This window comes from Canis lupus, chromosome 23 (assembly GCF_011100685.1).
Source record: "Canis lupus familiaris isolate Mischka breed German Shepherd chromosome 23, alternate assembly UU_Cfam_GSD_1.0, whole genome shotgun sequence".
Lineage (NCBI taxonomy): Eukaryota > Metazoa > Chordata > Mammalia > Carnivora > Canidae > Canis > Canis lupus.
This window is the reverse complement of record NC_049244.1, coordinates 24,319,162-24,343,880: the sequence shown is the minus strand read 5'-3', so window position 1 is coordinate 24,343,880 and position 24,719 is coordinate 24,319,162. Positions and strand designations below refer to the sequence as shown.

Below are 24,719 nucleotides of genomic sequence, written 5' to 3'. Positions count from 1 at the left end.
ATGACAGTGAAACTCCATTCCTGAACATTGTTTATAGAATAAGAATATGCCCAGAATATTATAATAAAGCAAAATTTGAAACACAACTGAGGCTTGTGTTTAAATTCTGCTCTTTGGCATTTAAATGCTGTGTGAACTAAAGAACATACTGCATATCTCAGGTTCCACATTTGTAAAATGTGGTTCAGTGCGGTAAAGTATTGGTCATGTTGCTTAATGAGAAGTTCAGATATAATGCATGTAAAGCATATGGCATAGTGTCTAGCACATAATGGAAACTTAAATTCTCACACTAAGTTCTTGCTGCATGCATTATATTGTTTATATTATCAGGACTCCTTTTATCTCTATGTCTCATTGGACTATACTCAGTTGTTCTGGCTCCTCCTCTAAACCCATCCCAGCTGAATTTGTGTTTAACCATATGTGGAAAATCTATTCAATTTCAGGTAATAATTATCTCTGTTTACCGTCAGAGCAGTTTGGTTTTCTTAAAGCAAGTAATAGCTCTACTGGTCAATAACATAATCAATGATTTGTTGAGCAAGGATGGTGCAACTATTGATAAAATCACATCTTGGGGATAATTTTTTTGGCTCTCAAGTTCCCGAGCTCCCCTTTTTCCTAATGATTAGAGATTTCTTAAAAAGGGCTATACATACTCCTGGGAGAGGAATACGGTTTTTATTTAAGGAGAAAAGGAACTTGGAACAAAATGGAAAGAAGAAAAAAAAAAAAAACTTGGCACATTCAAATCAGTTAAGCGTTGCATGATTTGATATCTATTCTTCTTTCTTCTCTCTCTCTTTCTCTCTTTTCCTCTCTATCTTTGGGATATCTGTTAAAATTTAGATCATTGGAATGTGCGAAAAGTGATCTCCCCAGAGATATGACCTCATCACCCTTATTGCCCTGTCTTGAATATTCAATTTCTTACCTCAAATCTCTAGAGTTGCCAGAACCCCACTATATGTTCCTTTATCCTTATTCTATAAAAACTGAAAATAAAGTTCCTGAGAAGAAAGGAGAAAAGAAAAAACAATAATTCCACAAGCCACCGCTATTAATATTTTGTGTGCATTCTTACAGGCTTTTTTTTTCCTACAAAGAAACAAATGTAAAACACATTGTTTTTATTTTTTATTATTTTATTTATTTATTTATGACAGTCACAGAGAGAGAGAGAGGCAGAGACACAGGCAGAGGGAGAAGCAGGCTCCATGCACCAGGAGCCGGATGTGGGATTCGATCCCGGGTCTCCAGGATCGCGCCCTGGGCCAAAGGCAGGCGCCAAACCGCTGCGCCACCCACGGATCCCAACACATTGTTTTTATGAGATCCTTCTTTTCATTGAATATTGAAATGAAAGGTATCTTTAGCCACTGCCCAGCTCAGGGGTGTCTCTAGCTGGTTCTGTTCATCGCCCCCCAACTCCACTTTACCCTCTGCTGTTACACAGGTGTCAGTGTCCTAGTGCCCTTTAACTTTGGGTCACTAAGATCCTGGGGCATATGGAGGAAGGGTTCACTCCAGGAAAATCCAGTGGGGACAGGGCAAAGACCTGAAACATATATATGCTGCACTGTAGATGGATGACCCTTGGAAGGGTTTCCTGCAGGTAAGGTACAGCCTTTACCTGATATTTCACAAAAGAGTCTTTGCTTTTATCCCTTAGTATAGTACAAATGCCAAGAATGGTGAGATTGATATGGAGCTTGTTCCCCATACAGTTCTGGGTACTCCAGGGGACTTCTCTTTCCTTTTTAATATGACTCTTCTTTTAAGTCTCCTTTTCACAGTACCCATTCTATTCCTGTTTTTTTTTTTTTTTCCCCAGTCCCTTGAAAATAGTCCTTCCATATTGATAAAGAATCTGGAATGTTATGCTAATACTTTAAGCAAGCAGTGAAAAGCCATTGGGTGTTTTTATTCAATACTCTGTATTTTCACAGCTTATAGGAAGCAGCATGAGAGGAAACCTAAAGGCAGGAAGAACACTTTTGAAGAGTGGATGAGAGATGATAAAGGCTGGACAAAGCAATAGTAGCAAATGTAAAGAGGAAGGATAGCTAAGAGTTCGATGATAGAATCAGTTGGTATTCGCATTACTGCTGCAGCCTTTCTGCTACAGCTCTGAGTGTCCCATCATCCATTACTATCAGGAATAGCTTTGTTTACTTGTCCGCAGTCTCTTTCCAACCCCTGCCTCAATATGTACTCCCTAGACTAATTTCTAAAAACTGTCAAACTTGTCACCACATCACTAAAAAAGTAGCACTAAGACAACAGTTTTTGGGACCAAAACTCATCAGATTCAGTGTGAAATATGAAGAGCACCTGAAAATGTTTAGGTCACATGATATTAATGCTGTTAACAGTTGGGGTATTGTATTACCGTAGTAATAGTTTCAAAAACTCAATGTCACACATATTTATTGTGAAAAATCCAATTAAAATCCTGCTTGATGGTAAGAAACATGAGGATATGCAAAGTGTCCATATCCTCCTTTCTGCTACTGAGTTACACTGGGAAATGCAACTTGTATCTCTCATCACAACAGCAGAGTCATTAAAGAAAAGAGAACAACTCACAACTCAATTTGCTTTTATATCTGTACCTTCTTATATTAAGTTATCAAACTTTGAACTCCTACTGGAAACTATCTTTTTTCTTTTCTTTTTTTTTTTGCTTATTGCCAAATATAACCTGTTGGGGGTTTGTAGAAAGCATATAAGTCTTCTTACAATTGTGAATAGTAGCAAGTCAGATTCTCCAATACCCTTGTTTCCCAGTGGAGAAAAAGGAAGTACCAAAGTGGAGACATGGGACATTCCACCGCATTTAAGCTCTGTGTAATTATTTATGCAATTCCAAAAATACATTTTACCATATAGGGTATAGACTCTGTTTTCTCCCTGTGAGTTGTATTCATCCATGGAAGTCTAAGGTGTTATTAGCTTAAATCCTGGCAGAGCCTCATCTGTTTTAGCACTCAACAGCCCACATGGTAATTACTGCTGCTATCACAGAAGGACTTAAAATTGACACAGGATTTCTGCCCTCTAACCTGTTTTAAGAATCCTTCATCTCTGGATTTGAGGCTGAGGAATGTGCTGCCTCCCATCTTAACCTTCTGAGAGATTTATCACAGCAGGCTTGAATTACCATTGACTGGAAGATGTTGATGATCTTTATTGTGCCCATGGGTAAGAATGGAAGAGGCCAACCTTGGGGAATAGCTTTGAATGATTATAGTCCTCCAAGCTTGGAGATTTTGTCAGAGAGCCAGGGCAGAGGGCCTAGTAGAGAAATTCAGGAAAGCCAGGGAAGGGATGCATAAATGAGCAAATTAAGTGTGAAGGGTCTTGCCTAACTGCTTGGTAAGTGTTGGCATCTTTCCTCTTTTTTGGGAAGAAGCAAGTGGCATATGCATTGCCTTCTAACTCTAGAGATAGCCAGAACCATATTTGTAGGGCAGTTGATATGGATAAATCTGAAGGAGCAGTTGAAAGAAGAAAGGAAGAAGGAAAGGGAGGGAGAAAAGAAATAAGCCTATAATTCCCTTATACTGTTTCTCTTATACAGGTATACCTCCTTGTATTGTACTTTATTGTACTTCACAGATAATTGTATTTTTTTTTTACCAATCAAAGATTTATAGCAACCCTGCATGGAGCCACTTGATTGTGCCATTTTTCTAACATTTTCTCGCTTTGTGTGTTCACATTTTGGCAATTCTCTCAATATTTCATACTTTTTCGTTATTATAATTGTTATAGTGATCTCATAGATATTAGTGAGCTTTTATATTACTATTGTAATTGTTTTGGGGCACCACCAATGCTGCTCATATAAGACAGCAAACTTAAATGTATGTGTTCTGACCCCTCCACCAACTGGCCATTCCCATTCTCTTTCTCATTCCTTGGGCCCCTTTATTCCCTGAGATACAACAATATTGTAATTGGGTTGATTAACAACCCTACAGTGGCCTCTAAGTATTCACATGAAAGGTAGAGTTGCATGTCTCTCACTTTAAGTCAAAAGCCTAGAAATGGTTAAGCTTAGCGAGGAAGGATGTTGAAAGTCAAAATAGGCCAAAACTAGCTCTCTTATTCCAAACAGCCAAGCTGTGCATGCAAAGAAGTTCTTGAAGAAAATTAAAAGTGGTACTCCAGTGAACACACAAAGCGAACACACTAAGAAAGTGAACACACTAAGAAAGTGAAACAGCCTTATTCTGGTGTAGAGAAAGTTTGAAGGGTCTGGAGAGAAGATCAAACCAGCCAAACATCCCTTAAGCCAAAGTCTAATCCAGAGGAAGGTCCTAACTCTCTTCAATACTATAAAGGCTGGGAGAGGTGAGGAAGCTGCAGAAGAAAACTTTGAAGCCAGCAGAGATCGGTCTATAAGGTTTTTTTTTTTTTTTTTTAATAATCTTTGCAGGTGTAGTTTTTTTCATTTTTTTTTAAGATTTTATTTATTCATGAAAGACACAGAGAGAGAGAGAGAGAGGAACAGATACAGGCAGAGGGAGAAGCAGGCTCCAAGCAAGGAGCCTGATGTGGGACTCGATCCCGGGTCTCCAGGATCACGCCCTGGGCTGAAGGCGGTGCTAAACCGCTAAGCCACCGGGGCTGCCCTGGTTTATGAGGTTTAAGGGAAGAAGCTGTCTCCATAACATCAAAGTGCAAGGTGAAGCAGCAAGTGCTGACGTAGAAGCTGCATAAGTGATCCAGAAGATCGAGCTCAGATAATTCTTAAAGCTGGCTATGCTAAACCACAGATTTTCAATATAGATGACACGGCCTCCTATTGGAAGCAGATATGATCTAGGATTTTGATAGCTGGAGAGAAGTTAATGGCTGGCTTCAGAGCTTCAAATGACAGGTTGACTCTTCTGTTAGGGGTTAATGCAGCTGGTGACTTTAAGTTGAAGCTAATACCCATTGAACATTTCAAACAAATCCTAGGACCCTTAAGAATTATGCTGGATCTATTCTATGCTCTATACATAGAACAAAACCTGGATGACAGCACATCGGTTTATAACATTGTTCTCTGAATATCTTAATTTTAAACCCACTGTTGAGACTTACAGAAAAAGAATTCCTTTCAAAATATTACTACTCATTAATAATGTAGCTGGTCATCCAAGAGATGTACAATGAGACCAATGTTGTTTTCATGTCTATTAGCACAACATCCATTTTGCAGCCCATGGATCAAGGAGGAATTTTGACTTTCAAGTCTTATTAATTAAGAAACACATTTGGGGGTGCCTGGGTGCCTCAGGCGGTTAAGTGTCTGACTCTTGATTTTTGCTCAGGTCATGACCTCAGGATCCTGAGAGGGAGCCCTGTGTCACCTCTGTGCTCAGCAGGGAGCCTGCTGGAGATTCTCTCCCTCTCCCTGCTCACACATTCTTCCTCTCTCTAAAATAAACAATATTTTTTAAAAAAACAAAACATATTTTGTAAGACTATAGCTGCCATAGATTCCTCTTTTGCATCTGGGAAAAGTAAATCGAAAACCTTCTAGAAAGAATTCACCATTCCAAATGCCATTAAGAGGGAAGAGGTCATGGAAAGAGGTCAAAATATCAACATTAACAGGAATTTGGAAGAGATTGATTCCAGCATTCATGGATGCCTTGGTGCCTTGGACGGGTTCAAGACTTCAGTGGAGGAAGTAATTGCAGATGTGGTAGAAACAGCAAAAGAACCAGAATTAGAAGTAGAGCCTGTAGCTGTGACTAAATTGGTGTGATCTCCTGATCAAACTTTAATGGATTAAGAGTTGATGAGCAAGGAAAGTGACTCTTGAGATGGAAACTTCTCCTGGTGAAGATGCTTTGAAGGTTGTTGAAATAACAAAGGATTTAGAGTATTACATAAACTTAGTTGATAAAGCAGCAGGGGGGTTTGAGAGAAGTGACTCCCAATTTTAAAAGAAGCTCTCCTGTGGGTAAAAGGCTATCAAATAGCACCACATCCCACAGAGAAATCACTCACGAAAGTAAGAGTTGATTAATGTGGCAAATCTCATTGTTGTCTTATTTTAAGAAATTGCCAAAGCCACCTCAACTTTCAGCGACCACCTTCCCTTTATCAGTCAGCAGCCATCAGCAAAGGTAAGACCTTCCACCAGCAAAAAAGATTACGTGATGCTTAGCATTTTTTTAAGAAATAAAGTATTTTTAACTAAGGCATGCACATTATATTATTAGACATAATGCTATTGTACACTCAATAGACTACTGTATAGGATTGTTTATCCTAATATGTTATGTTATGTTAGGTTAGGTTAGGTTAGGTTAGGTTTTAACCTAATTTCATTTAACCCAGGCTCAGTTGGTTGGGAGGCCAACTCTTGGTTTCAGCTCAGGTCATGATCTCAGGGTCCTGGGAATGAGCCCACATTAGGCTCCATGCTCCGTGGGGGAGTCTGCTTCAGGATTCTTTCTCTCTCTCTCTCTCTGTTCCTCCCCCTGCCATCTCCCCCCTCTTTCTTTTTAAAGTAAATAAATAAACCTTTTTTAAAAAAGTCATTTATCCCTCTTCATTGCAGTGTTTACTTCATTGGCGTGGTCTGGAACCAAGCACACAGTATCTCTGAGGTGTGCCTCTACACATTTTTTTTTGTCATATATGCAATGGGAAGGCAGACATCAGGCTAGTGCATGCCAAATCATTACAAAATTTGAATTTAAAGGAACCCATGTTGAGAACTTTTGCTGAATTTATAGAATGTCAAAGGTTATATCTCATGTAACTTAAGAGACAAATCTCAAAGTGATCTTTCAACTGCTCCAGAACATGATGTGAAATGACTGCTGTGTGATTAGAGATACTGTCAGGTGGGCAGCTCTTCCCTTGGCTCTCTCTCACCTGATATGCTTTTGCCTCTCTCTAAGATGCTTTGGTTCACCTGTTCAAAGTCTCTGTGGAGACAATAATGATGCCTATCTGAGTGCATAGATAAAATGGATTTTCAGGAAAATTAATAGCCTCTGTTCTTATTTAGATGATGTTTTTCTAAGATAGCTAACAGAGAGATGCTTTAAGGTGTGATCCAAATATCAGATTCATACTGTTTTGCCATGTCCCTGCTATTACTATGTCCAGGGTCTGATTGATAGCTTGCCATGATGGTTCTTTTTGTTCCTACCATAGCTACAGCATTAGTGAAAAGAGCTCCCAACTTGAAATGATGGCCATAGGAAAAGTTAGAATTAAGAGCCATTCTGGGATGATGAGGATAGTAGTGTTTGGCCAGGAATATGGCTTATTTATGAGTTTTCCCCATTAGTCATAGATGATAGAGTTGATTTATTGTCTCATGGTTTTTGAGTTGCTCTATCTACCACTGGACTGATGAATGTGAGGATATTAGAATTGAGGGACCAAGTTAATTGGAGAAGAGTAGTTAATTGATACCCCCCATGGTCCAAGGTTAGTTACTGTAGGAGCTATGTTTGGATCCCAGGTCTCCTGGAGCCTGGTGATGGGATATTGAAATAGGATTGCTGTTACATAGCTATTTGGGAAGATGAATGAAAGGAAATCATAGATCTGAATCAAAAGATCAAAGGAATTCATGATGCTGAAGCTATTAGGAAGATGTGGTGGAACAGGGACACAGTCTATGCATACTTTATATAGTAGAAGCACATTATACACACTTTTTTGTATATTCAACTACACTTTTCAAAAAGTACAAAGCAGATAAAATAAAATGTGATTTTTTTTTTTATGTCAGATGGCCCCTATATCAACTCCTTCATCTGGTGCTTAACTAAAGAAAAAAAATTTGTTAGATTCTAAGGTTGGATAGATATCTCAGCCTGTTTTGGAAATTATGAAATGTAATGCAATATATACAAAACAACTTAAAATATCAGAATATCAGTATTCTGACTGTTATTTTTGTCTTATACCCAACTTAGAAATCAACTCCCAAATAAGGTGTATATTCACAATAGTAGTGTTTTTTCCCCCATCAAAAGAAAAATGAAGGAAAAATCTATGTGAGTAGATGAATAGTTTTGTTTTTAAGCAGTAACTTTTTTGCCATTTTCAATTTTCTCTTTTGCCCAGGAATGCTTTTTAGTAGGAAATCTAGTATAAAAATTTTAATATACTCTGAAAATGTATATCTTAATATACATAAAAACATTTTAAAATATGAGCCTTGGGTTTGAACCTAAAGCTACTAATGATATTTCTCAGGGTTCTTTTGTGCAAAAAATAGAATTGTACTTGATTACCTCTTTTTAAAATATGTTCATTTTTTTAAAAGATTTTATTTATTTATTTGACAGAGAGCATAAGCAGGGGGAACAGCAGGCAGAGGCAGAGGGAGAAGCAGGAACCTAAGCAGGGAGCCTGATGTGGGGCTCTATCCCAGCACCCTGGGAACATGACCCATGAAAGCATATGCTTAACTGACTGAGTTACCCAGGCGCCCCTAAAATATGTTCTTAAAGTAGAAAAATAGACATGCATAAGTGTAGAGTTTGATAGGTTTTCAAAAACTGAACATTCCTATGTAAATAACATAAAAATCATAAAGCAAAACTTGACCAGCATCCTAGAACTCCCCCAACCTGTTTCCCCTTCAAATCACAATCTCCTAAACTACCAACCTGACTTTTAACACTGTAGGTGAGTTTTGACTGTTTTGTACTTAATGTAAATGTATTCTACTCGTTTGTGACTGGCTACTTTTGCTCAATATTATGTTAGTGATATTCATCCATCTGATTGTTGATTATTGCATAATGTTCATTCACAGTGCTGCCTAATGTTGTATTGTGAGAATGTATCTTAATACTGCCATACAGTTTTTAAGGTATATGTACTAATTTGCAACCAGCTGGCATGTAGGAGAGTTCAAGTAACTGCATTTCCCCCAAAACTTGGTATTTTCCATCTTTTTTACGTTAGCCATTCTGGTGGGCAATCATTGATTTTTAAATCGACTAAATAAACCTCCAGCAAACTCCTACCAAACAAAGGTCTTTATTTAGCAACCCATTCGTGCTGGGGGTGGAAAGGGGCAATGTTTCATAAAGTGGAATGCTTCAACATCAACAAGTTCAAAAAAGAAATACAGTTTGAATTACATAAGCAGAAATATCTCAGCACAGACAAGTGTTTTTGTTTAAAATACAGCCTTATTTTCAAAGAAAGCATTTCATTTGGGATTGAAGAGATATGCATATGGGCTAGTCATTTATGGAATCTGAAAACTGACATTTTTAAGATTTTGGAGGGGAGGTGTGGGATAGAAGAAAACAGTAAGGACTTTATTAACTGCACCAGTAATGATTGAGGTTTTCATAAGAAAAACACGAGGCAGTGGTTGATTTGTATTTTTATTACTGTTGCAGGGTCTCCATTTTGGTGCCTATTGGATATTGTTCCTATAAAGAATGAGAAAGGAGATGTGGTACTTTTTCTGGCCTCATTCAAAGATATAACAGATACAAAAGTGAAGATTACTCCAGAAGATAAAAAAGAAGGTTGGTACTGTTTTCAGAAAACATTGACAGATGGAGCAACATTTTGAAATTGTTTACTCAAAAACTCTGGGAGGAAAAAAAAATTGCCTTTTTAATAACAGCAACTGATAAATATTCAGAACTGTTAGCAGTCAGTATTTGGTGCCTATTCCAAAATCACAGAGACATTACATGAATTTACATTCTTGTCTGAGTAATAAAGACTCATTTGACAGGAACCAGAAGTTCATATTCCTATGCAAATAGAATGAGAATGGAAAATAGTTTACTAGAATATAAAGCATCACACCAACTTGTTTTATTAGGGAAGAAAATGAGTCAAGAGCAATAAGTGAACTTAAAATGATGTGATTAAAAGTATTATCTGTCAGTTTCATCTAAAGTGAAGTAGCTCAAAACCTAGAAGTGAAAATTTCACGTGCAAAATTAAGAATCAAGTTTAATGGTTGCTAGAGTGGACTGTCGGAAACAAATGTGTATCTGTATCTCATCATACAGAACAGTATAATGATTTGTTTTAAGGTATAAATAAGCTTTTAATGATCTTTAAAGGAGTCTAAGGCTCTATGTTGCTTTCCTTTTAGTTATACTTTTCCTTCTGTTTATACTTATTATGAAATTTCTTGCAATTCATGCAAACTGACAAAAATTGATGCTGAAAAAATGTCAGTTTTGTTTCACTTAAACAGGAGTAGGATTAGATACTTTGGGGTGACCAGAGAAAAAGCAATCGTCATTTCAGGGATGTCCTATGTAGTAAATTCTTTATGAGAACAAGCTATTTGGCATTCAACAACTATGTCTTTTTAAGAATGAACTCTTACTCCGGTTCTTTTAAAACATATATGTTAGTGTTTTAAATATAGAATGTCTCTTGAAATGACAACCCAAAAGAGAGAACTATCATGGTACTCCCACCCCCACTTCCATCATTTAAAATGTTTGCAAATACACAACCCTTTTCCTGTGTGTTTGCATGACTAAATGGTTAGGCATATTTTACATACAAAAGGAAAGAACAGTCTTACAATGAAAGTTACGTGGATATTACAGCAAGTGTAACACCTGTCCAGTGAGAGAAAAGAAAATGTGGGAGTCAATGTGCAGTTTTGTTTTTAGTTTTGTTTGTTTTTGTTTTTGGTATTATAGGAATATGGAAGGTGAGTATGAATTGTATTTGCTCACAGCACTTGTTGACACTAAATGTGTGGATTTTCTCCATACCAAGAACCAGTTCTCCAACTTTATGGACACCAGCTGGGGGTCCTATCATGTAATTCAGCTCTGACACTACTCAGAGTTAGTGTCAGACTCCACAGGTTTATGGGTTCATTCCCACAAGACTGCCCTCAATTCAGATGCTAGTCACAAATATTGGGAGCCCAGGGTACCTGTACACTTCTGTCCTACTTGGCTTTAAAGTTGGAGGCTCTGCTACCCCACATTCCCCTCTGCGAATACGGTAATTTGTTAGAATAGCTCCCAGCACTCAGGGTAACACTTTTCTTATATTATTACAAAGGATACAACTCAGAAATAGCAAAATGGAAAAAATGCATAGGGCAAGGCATGGAGAGGGGGAATCTGAAGCTGCCATGGTCCCTGTGGGTGAGCCACACTCCCAGGACCTCAGTGTGTTCACCAGTTCAGAAGCCCTCAAGCCTGCTGCAGGAATTCTTACAGAAGTTTTATTATGTAAGCATAATTGATTACATCATTGGCCATTGGTGATTAACTCAGTCTCCAGCCCCTCTCCTCTCCCAGAAGGTTAGGCATGGGGTGAAAGTTCCAACTCCCTAATCTTGCCAGGGACCCCCAGCTACTAATCATTCATCACTGAAGCTATCTAGGGAACCCCAGCCACTAATCATTCATCAGTGTATAAAAGACACTCCTCATCTCAGAGATTCCAAAAACTTAATAGAGTTGTTTGCCAGGAACAGGAGAGAAAGACATTTATATACATGTTTATATATACACACATTTATATATATGTATATATGTTTATATATATATTTATATTTATTATGCCACAGTAAAGAATATTTAAATAAAATCATTATTCATATATTGAATATGTGTGTATATTATGTACACCCATATATGTGTAGATAGAAATATAAAACTAAAAAATATATGACTACTACTTTTTTTTTTTTTTTTTTGCTTCAAAGGGAGCAATTTAATTAATCTGACTTGCTTTAAACATGAGGATCATGTGTCATGGTTTTATAAAATTTAACTCATCACCTTTGTCTTAGGTCTGTCATGTCTGCTCTGCAGATAGGGAGAAATTCCTGTCCTGGAAGACTGAAATTGATAAAAGGAGCAAACTATACTTACTCACTTGGGGTTTGAAAGAGCTCAATGAAAACGCTCCTTTTCTCCACCCAAGCGCTGGACCAACTCACAAGGGAATAAGAATAAAGCAGATGGGAGACCAGCATATCACCTTTCTTTCTGATAATACTGATAACAGAGCATCTGACATGTATCATCTACAGCAAGTGAGCTTCCCCTTTCTCAGCTCTGGATTTAGGCAGAGTTACCCTTGGTCAAGCTGTAATGAGGCAAGGCAGATCTCCCCAAATTATAAATTCAAGCTCAAGGACCAGAGCAGATCAGGTGTTCCCCAAGGCAGCTGTGCCTTAATACCGTCCTTCCAAATGCGATCCAATTAAGTTCCTCTTCTTTCCCTGGGAAGAATTGAGTAAAGGAGCAGAGAGAGGCCACATGTTTCACACTAACAGAACTGCTTGCGCATGAAAGACCGCACTTGCCATTTGGGGGTGGAGGGCATAAATTTGGATACTCTGGAACCAGTGACAATTTTACTAATTCAAAGTTCTTTTTTTTGTAATATTTTATTTATTTATTCCTGAGAGATAGAATGAGGCAGAGAGAGAGACACAGGCAGAGGGAGAAGCAAGTTCCATGCAAGGAGCCTGATGTGGGACTTGATCTCGGGTCTCCAGGATCAGGCCCTGGACTGAAGGCGGTGCTAAACCGCTGCCCCTAATTCAAAGTTCTATCTTAAAAATGAGTTTTACGTTTATATTTAAATAAATATGTTCAACTATGCTCAGTAATAGTCCAGTTTGTTTAGGGAACGTGTATGATCATGTTCTATCACTTGCAAAGTTTAAAGCAAAAAATATCAACAAAACATTTTTAACATTAACTATATAATGCAAAGTATGACTTAGGAATTTTGAAATATTTGACAACAGTCCCTAAATTTTTATAGTTTTATAACTTTTTCCTCAAATGATTATTACTTTATATGAGATTATGTATTATTTCCAACATGTACTGAGCACTTAAGAACATTTTCTTCTGTTACTACCTTATTATAAATGTCCCACCAATATTATAAAGCCAATATGGTTATAAAATGATCTTAAATAATAGATATATATTTCTTTTCTTTATTTTTAACCTGCCATTAATAGAGAAAAATACATTAAAATTCACCAATTGATGGCATGTCTTGCAGGAAAGGCACATCTTAGCGTATGATATTTTTAGAACTTCAGGATAAGTGTTTGAAAATCATTAAAATGTCACTGTGTAACTGGAGCAATATTGTTTCATAGCACTAGAAAACTCTAAGTGAGCCTGATTGACCTGGTATTGCACCTCATACAAATGTATCACTGAAGTTCACTGGGTTGTAGAAATAAGATTTGTGTTAATTAAATTAATTTTTACCAAGGCTCAATTATGGACTTTAAGAGGTATAACTTGTGCACTTCTATTTTTAAAAAATACTTTCATCATTAATATCTATATTGCTTGAGGTTTTCTTAAAGATTTTTTTTATTTATTTATTCATGAGAGACCTAGAGAGAGAGAGAGAGGCAGAGACACAGGTAGAGGGAGAAGCAGGCTCCATGCAAGGGAGCCTGATGTGGGATCTGATCCCAGGACTCCAGGATCATGCCCTGGACCAAAGGCAGGCACTAAACCACTGAGCTACCCAGGGATCCCCCTTGGGGTTTTATTTGAAATGAAGAAAAACATATTTTATAGAAAAGGCTTGCAAGGTATGAGATACAAGGAACAGCATCAATCAGAGATTAGCATAAAATACAAAGTACTGTAGGTGTACCCGGTAGCTCTCTGAGATGTGTGTTGGGTAGGTGATCTGGGGGTGTGTGTTTTTGGTGGGGAGAAGTAGAAGAGAGGGACGGAGAAGGGAGGGAGGGTATGGAGGACTTCAGCAGAAATCTGGTGATTTTTACTACCTAATACCCTCCTTATTTTGGACATGTATTTTACTTCCATTCTAAAAATAGTGTGTAAACCACTAACTTCTATATCCATTTCCAGCATTACAATAAGGTGAGACTCTGTTCACCTCTTTTACTATCAGTAAGAAATGTTTTAATACAACTTAAAAGTGGATTAATAGTGGAGTAATTCAACAAATACTTATTGAGTATCCACTCTGCCTTCAGATTTGTATTGTTAGGGGATGTCAAAATGAAGATGCTTTGGATCATCTATACTTACCTGAAATCCTGGTTCCACCACATGTTGGGTATTAGATCTTAGACTAACTAGCTGCTTATCATCTCAGAGACTGAATTTTCTCATCTATAAAATGGGGTAATTGTACGTGTCTACATTTGTTTTAGATTGTCAAATGACAAAAATCATGGAATTTAGAAATGGATTTGATGCCCTTTATTCAAGGGAAAACACTCCATGGATTGGGAGTATACAGTGTGTCACGAGCAGTGGGTCACTCGGATTTTGGACAAGAATGAGTTTTCTAGGGACGTAGTAGGGGCAACATGGAAACAATGGGATTGGCTAGGAGATAGGGGATTTCTTTATGAGGCTAGCAAGGTCCTATATTTTAGGATAAGGTAAGCTAGCTAAAGCTGATTTGGAGGATAGTGCTTGGTGTATATTAGGATTCCTTGACAGGTATTTCCCCTAAGTGCAGCCTAGCATAGGTTTAGATGTCAGGGCACTGGGTCCCATTTTGTGAGTCCCAATATATGAATCAATTTTATTGAGGTTTATAAGAAATAATATATGCAAATCATATAGGACAGAAAATATGGAATACGCTCAGTAAAAGATAGTTGTGGTCATTGTTATATTCTCTCTGTATTATTTTAATAGCTAGCTGTTATTGAGTCTCTGCCTCATACTAACAGAAACTTCATTTATTTCTCATTATAACTGTGTGAATTAGGTATTATTCTTATTTCCATTTACCAATGAATTTAAGTGCAATAATAGTTGATAAAGTTGACAGAGTAAAAAAAAAATCTTAATATAACTAAGATTTACATTTGTATAACCAAATCAAAGTCCAGAGTGTACGTTATTTTCTTGGGATTCTTTTTTTCTCTCCTAAGAGCTTGTGATCTTATGAAGGACACCGATCCAGTATTTGTGATACAGTGTAGTCAATGATAGTAGAGAGGCAGAACTGGTAAATCCTTTCCAGAAAAGGGAAAAAGATAGGGTGGGGCCAACAAGAATTGGAGCAGAGCCAAGAACTTCATAGGGAAAATAATATTTAAGCAAATCTTGAAAGACGAGTGGAGTTTGATGCACCCAACAGAGGGATGTTAATTTCAGGAGCTGAACTAGCAAATAGTTGACATTTTTTGGAAGCAGATTATGAAAGTCAGGAAGCTGAAGTTTATCTCTATGTAAGTAGGCAGAGCTTAAGTCTTAAATATTGTATTACATCATTCTTTATTTTTTCTTCAAGTTTTTATTTAAATTCCAGTTAACATTTTAGATATAGATGGTGTGGAGTGTAGAAGATGTGGAGCTAGAGTTCACAGTTAGAAGTAGGACTTGACAGGAGATGAAGGCAGAAGACTGACTCCAAGTTTCTGGCCTGGGGACAATTAGGGGCTGAATTGTGTGCTTCCCAAATCCTATGTTGAACAGCCTTAAATTCACTACCTCTGCATGTGACGGCATTTGGAGATAGGGCCTTTAAAGAGGTAATTAAGATGAAATGAAGCCATTATGGTGGGCCCTAATCCTGTCTGACTGGTGTCCTCATAAGAAGAGTAGATTTAGACATAGGGAGACATGAGGGGTGTGCACGCACAGATGAAAGGCTGTGTGACCAGGAAGCAAGGGGGCAGCACCTCCCCTTTTGACTCTCAACAGATGTGCTTTTATGAAAGCAGGTCTTACATTCTCATCACCCCTGCAACCCACTTTCTAACAACCATTCATGTTAACCTTCTTTTTTTCTTTTAAAGATTTTATTTATTTATTTGTGAGAGACACAGAGAGGCAGAGACATAGGCAGTGGGAAAGGTAGGCTTCCCTGTGGGGAGCCCCGCCCCTGCCATGCAAGACCAGATCCCAGGTCCTCCTCATGTTGACCTTCTTGAAGTCTCTGGACAAACCAAGCTGGTTTATTCACACTTAACTAATACAATTCATCCTCATTTTTCTACACACCCATTTCTCAGATTTGCCCTCAATCTAACCACGTTTGTCACTCCTAGTCACCAGGGGAATCCTACTTCTTTTCGTTGTTGTCAGTTTGCCTGAACCACCTGAGCTCAGGGTGGGGGTCCTTCCCTTGGACAGCTCTGTGTTTTCTGCTGGCTTCATTCATCTGGCTTGTCTTTCTCAAACTGTGAAGAGGACCTTAAACTTGGCATACTCCTCCATTGTCTTTGAATTTCTGAAGTGCCTGCACATAATAGATAAAGAGGACATACTTGCTGATTAATTCATTTTATTAAAGGACTTTCCCCTACAAGACAATGTTCAGTTTTTTTTAAAAGTTCCTTTCCTCAGGACGCCTGGGTGGCTCAGTGGTTGACTGTCTGCCTTTGGCTCAGGGCCTGATCCCAGGATCCGGGGTCGAGTCCCACATCGGGCTCCCTGCGAGGAGCCTGCTTCTCCCTCTGCCTATGTCTCTGCCTCTCTGTCTGTGTCTCTCTCATTAATAAATAAATAAAATATTTAAAAAATAAAAAAGAAGAAAGAAGAAAAGAAGAAAGAAAGAAAGAAAGAAAGAAAGAAAGAAAGAAAGAAAGAAAGAAAGAAAGAAAAGAAAGAGAAAGAAAGATCTTTTCCTCTATAGTCAGTTCTATTTGTCTGTTTTCCAAACTTCATTTCACAGCAGTTCATTCATTATAACTGATCTGGTTTTCCATTCAAACCAGTTGCGCACATAATTTGTGCCTTATTGTTTCAGGCACAGGGCCCGAGGCAATTATTTTTGTTTATTTCTTGTAGGACGCCCCAGTTTTGGTTTGAAATGCTGGTTGACACCAAGCTATGCATTATGTAACAACGACATCACCAGTTAACCCAGACCTGGAGACTTTTAATTATAATTTCTAAAAAAGTGAGCACTTCAGATTTGTCTTGAGAATTTAGGGGTTGATGTGTGAGGCGCCTCATATTATCTTCAGCAGTGATACAAACCAGTATTCAAATGCAATGGCTTTCCTGGTAGCCTCACTTTTGGCAGATAGCAGCAGGTTGTCAGTATTAACTACACTGATGAAAGTTTAACATTGCACCCACCTTTTCCTCTTACTAAGTGACTTCAGAAGAAATAAAAATGAATAGCTGCACTATACAATTAGATATCAATAGCAGTTGCAAGAACCTGAAAACCTAACAGCATAAGCTTAACCAGTATGGGCTTTATTTTCTCATATTGCAAAGTGTCTGGAGCTGAGCAGCCCATGTTTAGAATGGTTACAGCAATACTGGTAGGCACTCAGGTTCTTTTTTGCCTTTCTGCTCTGCTGTCTTCATGTGTGCTGCTTGTCATTCTCATTCTTTTCATTTTTAAGTTTTTTTTTTTTTTTTAAAGTAACCTACACCCAGCATGGGGCTTAAACTCACCACCCTGAGATCAAGAGTTGCGTGCTCTTCCTACTGAGCCAGCTTGCACCTCATTCTCATTCTTGTCATTTCATGGTTCTAAGATGCCTGTTGCACCTTTAGAACTAATTTCTGTTGAGACAGAAAGGATAGTGAAAGACAGAGGGCAAAGGCTTCTCCTTTTGAGGCTTTGCTTTTGTGGGCGGAAGGAGTGTCCGGGAATTTCCATCAAGTTGTCAATGACCATAACTCTTTCACATGGCCTTCTCTAGCTGGAAGAAAGGTAGGAAATCAAAGTTTTCCAGTCTATTTATAAGGTTTTCACACATTTAGAGTAGAAATAGCCAAGAGAAGAAGGACTTGGAAGTCAGGTTAGGTCAGCCAATCTAGAGTGTCTATCATTTACTGATGATTTTCTATAAGTCAGACAGATTATCCACAGATTCTGCTAGAATGGAGAAGAGTGAAACTTAAAAAAACAAAGTGAAAGCAAGTGAACTGTCCAAAACCTCGGTACCATGAGAAGATGGAGACAGGACTCAAGCCCCAGGACTGCCTGGTCTCAGAGCAGCTCTCTTTCCATCATGCCCTAGGGCCTCCTATGAAACAAATTATAGAAATTTGGAAATGAGGTGGACAGAAGTCTGGGCTTGTTGCAGTCCCTTCTCCAAACCCCACGTGTGATTGTCATCAAAACAGAAAGCTCCTGCCCCAATTCTTTTTACCATTCTTATTTCTTATTTAGAGTCCTTACTGTTCAATGTGAGATCCAAGGACCTGACACACGAGGCAGGCCCTTATCACCCTCTGAATAAGAATCTGCATTTTAGGGCAGCCCTGGTGGCACAGCGGTTTAGCGCCGTCTGCTGCCTGGGGCCTGATCCTGGAGACACGGGATCGAGTCCCACGTCGGGCTCCCTGTGTGGAGCCTGCTTCTCCCTCTGCCTGTGTCTCTGCCTCCCTCTCTCTCTCTCTGTCTCTATGAATGAATAAATAAAATCTTTTAAAAAAGAAAAAGAATCTGCATTTTAGTAAGATCCTCAGATGATTTACCTGTGCCTCCGAATTTGAGAAGACTTTGGCCATACACATTTCTTAGAAGGGGCTTCTGTGACCACCCTGTCTGAAGGAGCCCACCTCCAGCCATCCCTTACATCAGCATGTTCATTGTCCTCATAGCATTTACTGCCATCTGAAACGAACTTCATCAAAACTAATTTCTACTGTAATAATTCTATCCTCCATTAAAATTTAGGTTACATCAGGGAACACTGTGGGTATCACTTACACTCAGTAAGTTCTCAAGAAATACCTAAGGGATGGATGGATGGATGAATACATAAATGTATAAATGACGTCCAATTTAGCAAGTTTTATTATTCAGGGAGAGAAAACAACATAGCATTCTTGCTTCTTCAAAATCAGATCATAACTATCAAAACTGCATGTCTCAGGTGTACATTCTGATGAATATATTGTTTGGCTCTTTTGTGCCTGATTTAAATCAAAGACCATTTGACATGTATTTACCTGAGTCAGTTCCCTCTCAAAATGTGTTCTTACTGCTGGTGTTGAATGGCCATTTCACTTCAAATAGAATCTTTGCTATTGGTCAATTTCCTGTTCTTGTTGATTTTTCTGATTATCTTTCAGTTTCTGGGAATCTCAATTTGGTCAATATTTTTAAGGTAACTGAAGTCATTATATATATATATATATATACACACACACACACACACACACACACACACAAATATTCTCCAAATCATTAAGCCACTGATCAGATATTGATTACATTTGAGATGATTTTTTTGTATACATGGAATATTTTCATTTTCAGTATGGAACATTCTAATACTGTTCCCATCACTTTCTTTTGTTTACAAAGTGGAAGAAACATATGCAGATATCTTAATAGAGAGCAGTTGTCTAATGGGAGAACTATTGTAAAAATTGATACTTTTTTGTGAGGACATCTATTTCTGCCTCCAGGAAATCTATACCAACTCTTTGTCAAATATGTGATGAAATATGAAATGAACAGCCCAGGCAGATGCTTAAGGTGATTGAAGAATCTTCATCTCATCTATATTATCTATATTAAAAGAAAAAAATCCTTTGGGTTTTCTGTACATTTTCGCTATCTTCATTTTTAAAATAGTCTTCCAAAGACAAATAGTGAAAGCCAAAATTTATAAACTAAGTTGCCTTTAGGGACCATGGGATAATAAGATGAGTGAAATCCTGTGATAAACTGTGGTGGAAACTGAGGCATAATGTACATGTTTTGCTTCACAGTCTTTCCATTTTAAAGAAAAACTTAAAAAAATGAAAAATAAATAAAATAAAATAAGGAAAAACTTAAAATATTCTGCAACCAATTTAAACATATCTGTGGACTGAATTTTTTCTTGGAACTTGTCATCCTTGGACAAATCTTTATGAACCTAATACCTTATTATTCTAATTTTTATAAAAGGTATTTATAGTTTTATTACTTCATGAATGGAGACATGATTTTGACCATTTTGGGGGGTGAATGTAACATTTAAAACATTTTGTAATTAAATGCCCAACTAATTGAAACACTAGACAAATGAGTATTAAGAAGATTCATAAATTCAGGCTGAGGGTTTAGCACTGCCTTCAGCCCAGGGCCTGATCCTGGAGACCCGGGATCAAGTCCCGCGTCGGGCTCCCTGCATGGAGCCCACTTCTCCCTCTGCCTGTGTCTCTGCCTCTCTCTCTCTCTATCTCTATCTCTCTCATGAATAAATAAATAAAATTAAAAAAAATTCAGGCTGAGAATTTTAAAAAGCCATATAACTGGACCTCTGGTTGGTTATATGCATTCTTAGTGATATTCTCTGTATCCAACAGAATTCACCTGGAGGTTGGTATTAGAGAGTGTTCCTAATTCAGGGATTATAGCTGTTATGCAACTGTCATGAATGATATGGTACAGTCTGGAACCATGGACAGATCTATGAGGTCCTGTGTCTCTGGGATCAGCATCCTATGGAGAAGCATACCTAGGTCTGGCAGGACATGGGTTTGTGCTGCAGAGGGTGGTGGTGTAGGAGTGGTTACCCTTTTTGCATTTCTTTTTATATGGGTTAGTGTGGTGATGGCTTTGCCAGTGTGAGAAAAACAGACTGTTAAGTGCCAAGAGCTTAGGTGTCAGCCTTTCAGGTAAGTGCTGGGAAACACTGAAGGGAGGGCCTGGGTCCCCAGTTAAAGGGGGTTTGAGTTTAGTTTCTGCCTCTCACATCAATAAAAGTCAACTGTCCATCCCAGCTAGCTTGTTTGCAGACAAGAAGATCTGAGAGCCCCACTGAGCAATCCTGTTCGTCTCTACAAACAGGCTTCCCCCAAATTCCATGAGGCTTTGAATGTGTTTATTTGACACATTTTGTGGGGAATGATGTGGCTCGGAGAGAACATAGAAGTTTCACTAGATAAATGTCTACTGAAATGTTCATCTAATTGCTTCAATTTCTTGAAATTATATGGTAACTCAATTTTATTTAATCTACTTTAAAAATACATCTTTCAGTTCTTGAGAAAAATATGTACAGACTCAATGTGGAGAATCAAATTTTTTGCCTAAGTATTAGCATTTCATAGCAAACATTCATATTAATGTTGATGCAAGATGGGAGGTGAGATGAATATTTATTAGCTAGAAAGCTGCTAAAATGACTGATTATATTGAGAAGAAACTTTGGAAATTATAAATGGTGCTTATGAGCTCATTGGTGTGTGCGTTTGTTTCTTTATTGTGTTCCTTTTCCCCTTCTAGACTCTGAGCTGTGTGAAGGCAGAGCTACATCTGATTCACTTTTGAGTGAATTTAACCAGAATGGAGATTAGGGGTGGGCACATGAAAGACTGAACTGAGTGCCATTAAGAGATGAAGAGTCTTGTGGCGATTTAGAATCAGTTTAGAATGATTTTTTTTAATTTATTTATTAAAGGGAGTTTTTGAGCTAGGGAAACTCCAGCAATAAGCTGAGACTTAGGGGGTAAATGGGGGATTTTTAAGCATATGGGAAGTCTTATGTAGCAAGGTAAAATAAAGTAGCAGAACAGGCAGAGATAGTAAAACTATTGAAAAGGAAAATAGCAACTTCTAATGACTAATGAAGAAAATCAGTGATCCTTGTATGAAAAGGAGAAATGGGATATTCCAGATATATCTGATACAAAATTTTTAATTTATTTATACAACCTTAGTGAAAAGATGGGTAAAATATGCCTACTAGATGGAATATGAAAGCCCACACATTATAGCACAATATGAGAGACACATCTGTGAGGGCTCATCTCTCAAGAAAGTGGTTTAGGGTAATGTGATCACTAAGAAATGTACTCAGGAACATCTGAAGGAAGCTGTAAAACCCAACAGAGAAGGAGGGAATATGATAGAGCCCTGAGTCCCATTGAAGCACAGTGTTAAGAAGTAACCATCAGAGTGGCTAAGTATCATGATTTGGGTTGATTTCTCCAGTATTTACTCTCTTACATGTTTAAGGTGCCATAGTATGAGCTGAGAGCAGTCATTAAATGATGGAGCCCAAATGGGACTCCAGCTGTATTTCACCTTCAATAGAATTTCAGCAAAACCTGAATGATAGATTAATGAAATTACAAGTTAGCAAATTATTTAACAACTTATTTATATACATTACAACCAAGACAGACAGAACAGAAAACCAAACCATACCATTGGATCATGACTTTTTGAGTAAGTAGTCTAGCTTTGTGTTAAAAGGGAGGTTGGCTAAATTAAAGTTAAAATGAAATTATTCCTAATAATATTCTGTCATTACCTTCTGTGCACGAATAGAACTTCGGATAAGCCCAAATATCTGCTGAGGGTATTGTACCCTGGAAAACTGATTTTCAATGATCTAGTCTAACTGCAAAGTTCCTGGGAAAATGCTGGCTACCAGTGAGTAGGAAAGGACTAGAGGGTATCCAAAAATTCTCACATAACCAGAGAACAGGAACATGGTGAATGAAAGGAGTTTCTCAAAGGCTTGACAAAATGTTCTGCTCAATTACATGAGCTCATTGGCAGCCTTGGGATAACAGGAGAACCTGAAAGCCAAGAATGCTAATCAATATCTGCAGAAGTACTGCTGGCTGGCCATTTTACTCTGTGCAGTCATTGCTAGATTTGTGGATTGGAGTTATATCCATTATGTACACTAAGAAATGCATTTTTGCTGGTGTCTTTTCATAGTGACTATCACCCTTGTGCAATCACACATCATTGTTAGAATCAAAAGAGAAGCTATTAATTTGTGAGTATAACAAACGACAGTGGTGAGAAAAAAAAATCTAATGAATCAGATGATCTAGACAAAGTTGGCAAATAAGAGTTACTGTATAATCTAATGTCTTTTGGCTGGAAATAACTACCTAGATTTTATGTTGAAAAGCCTGTTGAGGTGGCATCTTGTCTCACAGGGGAAGGCTGCTATAATCAATTACTGAACTCTGTCTACCAAGGCCATAGTGAATAGGAGAATAAAAGAAGGTGGTAGTCACAAGCAAGCCAGATATTTTTCACACCTGCTGTTGAGGAAGGAGTTATCATTTTTATAACAAGTAGAAAATTGGACACTTCAACTTTCTCTTGTGGGGTTAAATCAGATACAAAACAGTGTATCTTTCACATATTGAAACATTGAAGTGTCATCTATGGTGGGGGTGGTGGTGAGAGGCCCCAAAGAAGAAGACTTCTTTATCTAAACCTTGGATCTGCATAAAGCATGAAAAAAGAAAAAGAACATTTTTCATAAGAATTCCTTATCACAAGATCACACTTATTTAGATTTGGGGCTGAATTTGTAACATCTGTTGGAAATTGAGTAAACCTAGCTGAAAATTTTATTTAAAGTGATTCCAGTCTGTGAGATTACCAGGCACACAAGTCTTCTCTGATAGGGTTTTTTTTTTTGTTTGTTTTTGGTTTTTTTTTTACTGGAAAAGTGGGTTTTATTTCAGAAATATTGTATTGAACATATTTAATTTTTTCAACATCTTTTTTTTAATTTAAATTAAATTAACCAACATATAGTGCATTATTAGTTTCAGATGTAGAGTTAAATTAGTCATCAGTTGGATATAACACCCAGTATTCATTACATCACATGCCCTCCTTAATCCTCATGCACCCAGTTATTCCATCCCCCTACCCACCACCCCTCCAGCATCCCTCAGTTTGTTTCCTATAGTTAAGAGTCTCTAATGGTTTGTCTCTCTCTTTGATTTCTTTCCATTTTGTTTTCTCTCACTTCCCCTATCCTCTGTGCTATTTCTTATATAACCCCACGTGACTGAAACCATGTTAATTGTCTCTTTCTGATTAACTTATTTCGCTCGGCATAATACCTCCTTTTCCAACATGTTGATGTAAATGGTAAGTATTCATCCTTTCTGATGGTTGAGTAATATTCGATTGTGTATGTATGTATTTGTGTGTGTGTGTGTGTATATATATATATATATATATATATATATATATATCTCACATCTTTTTTTTAAATTTTATTTATTTTTGAGACACACACACACAGAGGCAGAGACACAGGCAGAGGGAGAAGCAGGTTCCCTGTGGGGAGCCTGATGCAGGATTCGATCCCAGGACCCCGGGATCATGCCCTGAGCCAAAGGCAGATGCTCAACCACTGAGCCACACAGGCATCCCTACCACATCTTCTTTATCCATTCATCTGTCGAGGGACATTTGAGCTTTTTCCACAGTTTGGCTACTGTGGACACTGCTGCTATAAACATTGGGGTGCAGATGTCCCTTCAGATCACTACAGTTGTATCTTTGGGGTAAAAACCAAGTAGTGCAATTTCTGGGTCATTGGGTAGCTCTATTTTTAACTTCTTACTGTTTCCAGAGTGGCTGTACCAGTTTGCAGTCCACCATTGGGTATTTCTAATTGCAATTCTAAAAGAATCCTGAGACAAAGTTCCAAGGAACATGAGCTTACAATGAAAGTCATCAATGCTATGAGATAAATTATCATGAGCAAGAGTCACCAGAAAAAAAAAGAAATCACAAAATTGAATCTTCAAGCCTGTAGATATTAAAATTATCAGATAAGAATATAAGTATGCTTTATTTAATGAAAATTCAAGAGGGCTGTAAAATATGATAGAGGGACAAAGACTATCAAAATAGCATGTATATTTGAAGAACCGAACAGAACTTTTATAAATGAGAAAGATAATAATTAAAAATAAACTCAATGAAAAAGATGGATAGCAGGTTAGTCATAGAAAAAGAAAAAGTAAGTGAATTAGAAAAGAAGCAATCCAATTATGCAATGT

At 37.7% G+C, this 24,719-nt stretch overlaps 1 protein-coding gene across 1 annotated transcript in view; it reads left to right on the top strand.

The window, feature by feature from the left end:
- The window catches only part of KCNH8 (potassium voltage-gated channel subfamily H member 8), a 366,249-nt gene that overhangs the window by 153,765 nt on the left and 187,765 nt on the right, over window positions 1-24,719 (top strand). Inside the window, exon 3 of the mRNA XM_038570738.1 lies at window positions 9,396-9,527. Within this exon, the coding sequence (XP_038426666.1) occupies window positions 9,396-9,527 (132 nt within the window). The remainder of the gene's footprint in view (window positions 1-9,395; window positions 9,528-24,719) is intronic.